The sequence below is a fragment of the Hippoglossus hippoglossus genome, chromosome 14 (genome assembly GCF_009819705.1).
Source record: "Hippoglossus hippoglossus isolate fHipHip1 chromosome 14, fHipHip1.pri, whole genome shotgun sequence".
NCBI classification, from domain to species: domain Eukaryota; kingdom Metazoa; phylum Chordata; class Actinopteri; order Pleuronectiformes; family Pleuronectidae; genus Hippoglossus; species Hippoglossus hippoglossus.
The window spans coordinates 7,227,484-7,237,516 of NC_047164.1; the positions used below are offsets into that span (position 1 = coordinate 7,227,484).

The 10,033-nt window shown below is 41.6% G+C and overlaps 1 protein-coding gene across 1 annotated transcript; it reads right to left on the minus strand.

The window, feature by feature from the left end:
• Positions 1–177: 177 nt before the first annotated feature.
• On the minus strand, positions 178–6,830 carry LOC117774523 (solute carrier family 22 member 5-like). The gene is made up of 11 exons (XM_034607014.1): positions 6,350–6,830; positions 5,335–5,517; positions 4,653–4,756; positions 4,037–4,191; positions 3,740–3,911; positions 2,613–2,739; positions 2,362–2,462; positions 1,615–1,829; positions 821–1,003; positions 573–708; positions 178–428 (listed from the first exon to the last, which is right to left on the minus strand). The coding sequence occupies exons 1-11, from the start codon at positions 6,554–6,556 to the stop codon at positions 359–361; spliced, it is 1,653 nt and encodes a 550-aa protein (XP_034462905.1). The 5' UTR covers positions 6,557–6,830; the 3' UTR covers positions 178–358.
• Positions 6,831–10,033: the final 3,203 nt, after the last annotated feature.

Here is a 10,033-nt window from a genome sequence, read left to right on the forward strand (position 1 = left end):
CAGAGTTGACTGAAAAAATTATGGTGATCCATACCGCTGCAGCATGAACACTGACAAGAACATCACATCTCTCCACTCTAAGCTTCTCTGCATTTGCTTCTTGTAAAATCCAGTTTAAAAGCCTGTGTACAAAATGTTTTAAAGAGCTCAATGAACCTATTTAATTCCATAGATCACTTCACTCTAAATATTTCTCTCCTCCAAATCGAGGCAGACGGCTGCTCCACCCTACGTGTTTTTATTCTCCGACGTGCCTGCACTTGCTGGGAACTGTTGTGTTCCACTCTGTAATATTGTAAGGTGCTTTGAGATATGGATACAGAGGAAAGTCACTGTAAATAAATAAAACACTTGATAATCATATTAGACTGTCCTGGTAGTGCACGTGTACGTTTCTTTCCCCCCCACTGATGCATGGACACCGTATCCTGTCAGAAGAAATAAAGACAAACAAACAAAAACATTACTTTACTTGTAGTGTTCTGAATTCAATCACTTCTTGTAGTTATTCAATGCATTGGCCAGTATAATTTAGTATGTAGAAAAACGTATGTATTTCTGAAGCGGAATACTTTTCTCTTTTGTGCATCTGTTGAATAGTTTCGGGTAGAGGTCGTCCAAAACTCTCGGGGAGGAAGAGGGTGGCAAAAATCGACACAACACACAGAGAGCCCATAACAATGTGAGGAAGGCCCTTCAGGTAGATCCCTAAACCAAGGAGAAGGGGACGGTTAGATGGTAGAATGGGCTCTGGGTCTTATGGGAGGTGAAATTAGATGGAAAGGGGCCACAAAATAAAACGCGAAACGTGTGTACTCACTCAGCTTCAACACAAACGGCGCGATGCAGCCCCCCACTCTGGAGATAGTGGACGTTGTTCCTGTGGCTGTGTTCCTGAGCGGCGTTGGGTAGAGCTCCGAGGTGTAGGTAAATATCATGGAGACGCCAGCGGTGAGAGCGTATTTACCCAATATCTCCAGAACAAGAGACATGTGTGGTAGAGCTGAAAGTTAAGGGGAGAGTTTTTTTTTTTTAACCAAAGACAACACAGGGGAAACACAACAAAGCCCCGAGCTCTTAATTACCACTGCCTATAGGAGCTTTGTTTGCACTCCTGGCTGTCTGTCTGTTTGTCAGCAGGATTATGCAAAAACCACAGAACGGATTTCCATGTTGCTGGAAGGAAGGTTGCATTTGCTCCCTGAAAAATGGTCCGAGAAAGAACTCTTTCAATTTTCGGCCTGTATCTGGACAATGGGGCTAATAATTCATGGGTCTTGTTTCTGGTGTGTTGAGGAGACTGCTATCTATGAGTGTGTGCGAATTAAATGGATTTGTCATTTGCAGATGAAGCCTTGTGCAGCGTTTTGGACGTTGTTTAGGATTTCAAATGGAGCGAGCACCGTGAAAAGCTGGTGGCTTGCAAAACTTGAAGCAGCCTCTAAATACCTTTTATCCAGTGATGCTGCATTAAACGTACATGGTATCGTGAAGTATGACACAGTAAAATAGTTCATGTAGTTTCGGAGGAGATGTGCCTGTTTATGTTTTATTTCTACTTTGGGCCAAGAGCCTGAAAACTCCCAGTGTCAAGATGTATTTTTTTTTACTTACTTTGAGGTACAAGTTGAAGGAGGAACAGTGGCACTGATCCAAGGAGCAAGACACAGATCATAGCATATCGTCGTGGGAAATATCGTAGCGCCACCCAGCTGGTGATGTACCCGGGAACCTCTATGGCTGCTGAGATGAAACAGCTGATGTAGGGGTCATCGTGGAGCTGGGCCGTGCTGAAGGACAGGCCAAAGTATCCGGTCATCATGGTGAACCTACAGCAGAAATCTGAATATAAATAACCTTTAACACATTCACACGTACATAAACATGCCCATACACATAAACATGCACATGGGCATATATAAATACACATACATGTGCACATGCAGATGTTTATGAACATGCATACTCACGTTCACCTACATACACATGTACACATATATACACATGCACATGCACATGCACACAAGTACACACATGGACATAGATAGATATACATGTAAACAAGCACATGCACGGACATATGCATAAATATGTATATATATACACATACATAACACATAACTGTGGTGGTAAACTTCACTCATATAAAAAACTGTATTTCAAAGTAAATCATGAAAAACATCATTCAGAAAACATTTTTCTTTTCTGAACATGTGTGTTTCCAGAGTGAAAGATATTCTCTTCACAGGTTCTAATATGTTGAGCTGTCTCAGCCATCGTAGCTTGTATTTCTAAAACTGTCGACAGGGTTAGAGAGGATCTCAGCGTGATGTGATACATGGAGGATGAAGTGAAACTCACGACACCCAGCAGAGAAGGATTGTTGTGATTCTGATGTTGCGCTTCCTCATCAGGTCGAAGACATTGTGGCTTTCCTTCACCTCTGTCTTATCCTCATCATCCTGCAAGATACAAGGACCTCAGGCTCAGGATGTTCATTGTAAAAGAGCTCTGTATTATTATTCCTTCCCAAAACAAAGGATTTGTCTCTGTATTTCATCCACATACTGTACTTCTCAGCCTCACTGCCTAAAGGGTTCAGATCAACTTACACTGCTAATCTCAAAGATGACGGGAGGAGCCTGAAGTTTGTTCCATTTAGCAGCTTTTCTCATGATGGCTTCAGCCTCCTCCACTCTTCCCTGAGAGAGCAGCCACCGAGGAGACTCCGGGATGAACCTGCCTCATTACACAACAGTTTCAGTGGATCTAAAGACAATAACTTTACAACAAAAGCAACAAAAAGGACGGAGACGAGTTAAAACTTTCCTCTTGGGAATCTGTTAAGTCATTTATATCGATCACAGTGGGTCATTAAAAAAAATAACCAAATCCTTTTAAACATAATTTATATATACAGCAGCAAACAGTCGTTTCTATGTATACAAATATCGTGTGGTACTGTCAAACTGTTTATCTGCCGGTTCAGATTCAAGTTTATGTCACTGTTTATGTGTGTGCACGTTTGTGCATGTGCAGGCCTCCCTGTGAAAGGACATCCAGGTAGAACAGTTTGTTTCTTTGCACACCGTGAGCTTTGAGAGCAAAAACAAAAACGCCTCTCACCCGCTCAACCAACTGCTGTTGAACCAGGAAACAACGAGGCTACACCTCGAGTCTCTGGGTAACAGAAACGACACTGGGCACGCTGACTAGCTGCGAGCCGCCATGAAAGATCACATTCCACGTGGTAGAGACCAGACGGATAGAGTTTACACAGTTTACGAATACAGGCTGTGCATTTCTCAGTAGATTCAGTATTTTGATACTTTCACAGTATTAATAGCACTCTGACCCGCTTTATAATCAAAAAAGACATTGAAACCTTACTTTACTTTAGTTCCACATTTGTTTCAGTGGCATCATTTCTTTATGGAAATTCTTACTCGATGATGAAAACTTGTAAAACATGTGGATGTATAAGCTTTGTTCTGCTCATCCCAATTCCTGCATGGGACACTGATCGCTCTTTTGTCTGTGGTTTCACCTAAAGTTTAATTCCACTGAGACTGTTGGTCACGATGATGTGGGTTTTCTTTCCATCAGGAACCATAATGAATGATTCAACTTCTTTCTAACAAATACACTCATATCTTGGTAAGAGACAAAGCATTCCATTCATGAGCCTCTGATGTAAGTAAACACAAATATGAGCTTCCTTGTAGTGGGTGCAACTTACCACCAGACGGGGATGTAGAGCAGGCCAGGCAGCGACAAAGCCAATGTGAGAGATCTCCAGTCTCTAATAAAGTAAGCGAAGGCCGGCAGCATCATGTAGCCAACAGTGAAACCTAAACACGTGCCTAAAGATGAGTAAAGGACTCGCACGTTGCCAGTCAAGATCTCAGCTCCTGCACGCAGGGAGAAAGAAATACAATCGTTTGGATGTGTGTCGAACACGGAAGAGAAATGTACCAAGTTATTTACACTTTCGTTGTAAATCTTGTGACGATAAATGAGAAGCGTATATATTTACCCAGCACTAAAGCAGCTACGAAGTTTGATACCTGCCCCAAACCATTGATGAAGAGGAGGATGGTTAACATTAGCCATGAGGCAGAGTAGACGAGAATGAAGGTAAAAACCGTCTGAAGTGCTATGGTGGCAAAAAGAACAGGCTTCCTTCCAAATCTGTAGGGAGAAGTAAAATAAATCAAGTAATATCAACCAGATATATTGTACAGTCGCCTAAGACTAAATGTTGTACTGTGAATATCGTCAGTGGTGGAGGAAACACTTGGGTTCTTGAGTTGAGTCTAGTAGTAAATGTCAAAATATTAAGTATTGCATTCAAAATTGAATCGAAGTAAAAGTATAGAAATATTATGCACCACAAATTGAGTATGAAAAGTGAAAGCACCCATGATGCAGAATCACAGTTTCAGGGGGATTAAACCACAGAAAACCTAAAGTCTCCCAAAATGAATTTTCAATTTTGTGCACACAAGTTAATAATTGCCATGTATAAAGTAATATACTATATGGAGTTTACAAGCCCTGCAGCCTTCATAAATGACTCGTACATTACAACTTGACCTTAAATGGAGGCCGCAGTGTTCAGTGTATGTCACATGGAGCAGGTGTTTGAGTACCTGTCCGACAGCAGTCCGGAGAAGAAAGATCCACTCAGACTTCCCAGGAAATAGACTGTGGCAGTTAACGGCTGCTTCCACTCTTCACTGCACACCAGGTGAAACTGAAATATTGTTGCATTACCAGTTGAACAAGGAAACGCATGGGCAACAAGATATGATTACCTGCGCCAAGGAGGTTTTGTGCAATTGCTGATTGCACAACAATGACACATCCTAAATAGAAATCTCTTGATCCACATGTGCACGTGGGAGAAGTTTGCCTTTAAGGCTTTTTGAGAGAAATATTTAATATTTTTCCAGGTCAATGCAACACGTGGACTTGTAAAAACAAAATTCCATTCATGTGTTTCCTTGCAAACATGTGGAAGTTAAGAAGAATATTAAACTAAAGGTACATTTGCAGAAGGTTTGACGAGCCTAAGAAATCCTGGGCCCAGCCTTCGATTTTTTTGCCATTTTGTCAACACCTTTATTGAGATCGCTTTAATTTCAGTATGGACAGAACTAAGAGAGAGTTTCAAATGCACACAAATGCTGCAGGGACAAAATAGACATATACAGGGAGGGGCTGATGTGCCTATGCAGAGACAGTAAGCTGGTAATTAAACACCTTCAGGACACAGCAAGAGACAAATATGACAAGAAGTTCACTCACAGTCTCGGCCACACACACCCTTACCTCAGAGACTACAGTGGATTTGTACGTGTCCGTGCTGTAGCTCCATCCGTCCACACAGGCCTCCTGCTCCAGGTCGGTGAGGTTGACGTCCCTGCCAGGAACGAATCCCTGAGCGGACAGATTTCTGACCACATCCAACCTGTATCTGCTGCATCTGCTCTGCTCCTCTTTCCCATTCACCACCTCACAGTGGTAAAAACAACATTAAGTCACTAGATTACAAGAGTTTATTTTGCAGTAATATTATCTGTCATAACATATTGTGTAAAATAATAATAAGACAAAGGAAATATATGTTATTAATTGGCCACTATATCCATACAATACCTGTATCTCTATTATCTTCAGATACAACCACGAAATATGGCCACGCCACTGCTGTATATTAGCATCTGTATTATGTGTGTACCATAGTTACACTACAGGAAAAAAATTGCTTAATTAGAATACAGAACTACGAATTTGACCTTTGTATTCTTAAATTATAAATATTCTGCAGAAATGTCTTTGTCAAAGCAAAGAAATGACTTGGAATTTATGTGTGGATTTGAACTTCGGGGAACAACAGATGTTGTGCAATATTGTTATTTATCTTTCTTCATGTGAATCATAACCAAACATGTGCAATATCCCATATTAATTACTTCTTTATCTTTTCTAATCACTGCCACTTCGTGTGTGTATTAGTTTCTCTGTCTCATGCAACTATTGATATTTACTATTAAACACTGGTTCTGTAGTTCTCAGCATATACTTTCTATCTTTATTTCATTGACTATAAACTTCTATTTTTCACTTTCATTATTTTACTTAACTCTATTCTGTTTTATTTGATACGGCTACTGTAATCGTGGAGCCAGCTGGAGCTTTGAGATTAATAAAGTCTTATCTTATCAAGTAACAGTGAATACAAATGTTTTATGAAGGATATACTATTGTAATATTTCAATTATTACGCCCTTATTCAAACGAAACGCATGTATATTGAGGAAAATGAATGCGATGGAGCTCTCACCTCCACTGGTATGGTGGCTTTGCGCCAGTCCTCTGTGAGGTTGTCGTCAGGCACCAGGCAGTGGTGACTCGGCACGTCTGTGAGGAAGACGAGGGTGAAAGCTCCAAATCCATTGGGAACAATGGTGGAGCAGAGCAGGAAGAAGACGACCTGCTGGAAACGTCCCCATTGCCCCAGAAAAGCTATGCTCTCATCATAATCCTTCATAGTAAAAGTTTCCTCTCCGGTCGTTTCCTGTGGCTGCGTCCCGCGGAGTCACCTGGTGCCAAGCGGAGCGCAGAACCATGTTTATTGTCCAAATGAGGCAAACTTGAACAAAAAAGCCCCGAGGCTATGTTGGGGATGTGCCTCCCCCTCCCTACTGCACACGCAACTACCGCCCTGCATGAGGCAAACGTCTACTTGGGCGCAGTCGTGACAGTAGTTTGCATTTCTCTCATGCCATAAATTTATCCAATGCAGTGAGCACACGCAAAGACAACATGAGGGTGCATGACTCTGCGGCTAATCCTGCCTACTCCGACAAACCTGTGGGACAACAATAATACAGGTGATCTAATGTTTCTGTTCTCAGCCTCAGGTTACAGAGGCGGACTGACACCCACTGCATTTTTTAAAGGTCAATAGTGTCAACCTGGAGCAGGAACCAACAGGTAGCGTATATTGGTTTAGGTATATTGTGCATTTTAAGACGTTTGATGGCGACATTTGGATTACAAAACGTACACAACCCTGTCATACGTTATCAGTCGACTAAGAGGATCAGGTACAATGCAGCAATTTTATCGGACCATACAAAAACGACAACATTTTGTTTATTTAATCTTATAAATGATTTGTCTTATAGGAAATCTGCATCGTCTCAGTGGAAGTTCTGCCTATAGCACTCTTAAGGAGTAACATGAGCAATTGTCACCCCCCCCCCACCCCAAGTCTGAAGATGTCTCCCACAGCCTCCCAGTATATCTCCCTCTCCCTGCGTCACCCATTCCAACAGCACATCCATGAACGGCTAGAATTGCTGTCACTCTATGTTGCATCCTATTGGATAGTTTATCCTAAAGTATGCATTCCTAAATCACGTTGTGTCTTTACGTCTTGCCACTGGTGGAATACGCAAAATAGCTGGATTCTGGTGTCTCTCTGTCTGGGCATCTGAGTTAGATATGAAAGTCCCTGAGCGTAGACACTACAATGTACTGCTAGTTGGCCCTTTATCTATAACCTGACCTTGTGTATTGCTTTGAGAGAAGAGAGTATGTATGGAATTAGACAGGCACTGTTCTCCTAATGGTGTACAGATGTAATGTAATATACACTATATACATAATATATAGTGGCATATACAGTAATGTGTGAGGATGGTCAAACATGTCTCAACAGTTCCTGGTAGCAGCATTTCTCATTGTGACCTCAGCCTCATTCACTGATCTCTGAGAGAGAGAATTTTACAAAGAGGGATTAAAAGACAAAGGAGGAGAGTCCTAACTTTCCAACTGTCATTCTCTACTAATATGGTTAATCTGCACTGCACAGTGGCCCCTCCCCTTCGTTCTCTCATTCCTCTCTTTCTTATCTTCTCACGTCCCTTTCTTACTCTCTTTAACCGTTTTTAACTGTATAGAAATAGAACGGGCTTCTTTTTTTTCTCATAACTTTGATTCAGTCTGTTGCAATCCAAGTCAGTATTAACTTTCTTAAGCAGCCACATTTCATCAAAACCCAAGGTCTTAAAATATAATATTATTTGTACAAACCATATAATGGAAGCAGCATTGATTCATAGTCATTCTTTATTGTTTTGAGCACAGTATTCATTCGGGTGAAGTTTGCAATATTGAAAACAAGTAGGACTGTTGCTGTAGTTCTAAATGAGAGTTCTGTTGTTGTTGTATAAATCATATAACTGCCACTCATCGCCCCTCCACAACTGGACGATGGAAACTGAGACAATGTCAGAGCGAGTGAAATCAGTTGCATGTGCCCCTCTGCAAAGTCCCTTGCAAATCTCAACTTCTTCATGTGTTCCCTTGACGTGTTGAGCTCTGCCTTCCAACTTGCTGGAGGTGAGCACCGTCACTCTTCTACAATACGCTGTATTCGCAGCTGGATTTCTTTCAGACTTCCTTCCGTCTGTCTGTCCCTTCAAGGCAAGGTGGCTCGGGGATGTCTTCCAGGAAAAGGCCATCCTGTCCAATCCAGTGGCTGCAGGTGGGAATACTGGTGACGGTGTTAGTCCGGAGCTCTTCCACCTCTACATGCATCATTGTCAGCCTTGTCACTTCGGGTTGTGAGTGAAAGTTAAAGGACACGACCTGGTAAATTGATTATCACATCTGATTAATTAATTTATAAATTTTTTGTATAAATACATACTTTGTCTAATCGTGTCTTTCTGTGTAGTGCTGAATGTTCAGTCGGCCGTTTACAATCATCATGGGCTCAAACATCGGAACATCAGTCAACAACACCATTGTTGCTCCAATGCAGGCGGGGGAGAGAGAGGAGTTTGAAAAGTACAGCTGTGTGTGTGTGTGTGTTTGTTTGTGTGTGTGCGTGCAGTGTTGCAGTATAATTATAGGACTGAGGGTTATGTGGATATCTTTATAACCACCAATTGGGGTAATTTGTGGCTGTGGAGAAACAATCAGCAGACAAACAACAATGAATAAAATGAACACAACGTCAAAGCTATATAAAAGTTATATAAAAAGTTAACGCACAATGATTACTAGCTCTCCAGAATGGGAACTAGGAAATTAGCTAAGTAACTTATCCAGCACAATTATTCCATGTCAGTTTAAATACAGACAGCAGCAGGAATAAACAGGGCAAACATGTCAGAGAGTAGAGGCAACTCTGAAACACAAAAACTTAAGTGGAAAAAAAACTCAATGTTACCTCAAAGTTAGACCTTGTGACATTTTGCACACGTTATTAAGAGATACAAAGGTTTATTATCATCTATTGTCCTATGATGAGATCATCTTAAGGTACTTTTTTCTTATTGGAAAAGTAAAAAACTGTTTCAATACCCTGTCACATTGTGGTATGGCACATGGGAGAGGTTGAGTTGTGACATGAAACAGCTCTACTGTTAATATAATATTATTATTATTATTACAGATGCTATAAACAACTGCAGTGTCCATCTACAGCACCACAGACAGCATGGGCTCACTCAGGGGGTGGGGGTGCCACCAAGTCACACTTAACTGCCACATACCCTAGTTACAAACCCCAAGCCAGTCGGTATCTATGCACTTGTGTGCACATTAGCGTGCAGGTCGGGTGCTATTTTTTGTCCGAACCCGACCGAGCCAGAGAGAAAAATAAGCAAGTCCGAGTCCAACCCAACGGGCGCTTTGTTTATTGGTCCGAAACCCGACCACAGCCCAATGTTTTCTACGATTACAGGCACGCGCAGGGTAAAAAGATCAAGTGGATTGCACCAGTCCATGTGACCGAGCACTAAATTAACCCCTCACTTCAAAATCTTTGTCCGAGCCCTGCCCCTGGATTCTGAAATCATCTTTGCCGAAACTAAGGCGTAATTGGCTACCAAACAAAGATGCATCCTTTACAAACAGCTGATGGGTAACATTCATATTCCAAAGGTGAATTTGTAACCTTTATGAAAACAACTGACAGCAGCATCTTTTCAGTGTAACATGATTCCCCTGT

Coding starts and splice junctions, on each gene's coding strand:
- LOC117774523 (XM_034607014.1), bottom strand. CDS start 6,556: ATGAAGGATTATGATGAGAGCATAGCTTTTCTGGGGCAATGGGGACGT. Junction 3,912..4,036: donor CGTAGCTGCTTTAGTGCTGG/GTAAATATATAC, acceptor CCCTGCGTGCAG/GAGCTGAGATCTTGACTGGC. Junction 2,740..3,739: donor CTCTACATCCCCGTCTGGTG/GTAAGTTGCACC, acceptor GTAATGAGGCAG/GTTCATCCCGGAGTCTCCTC.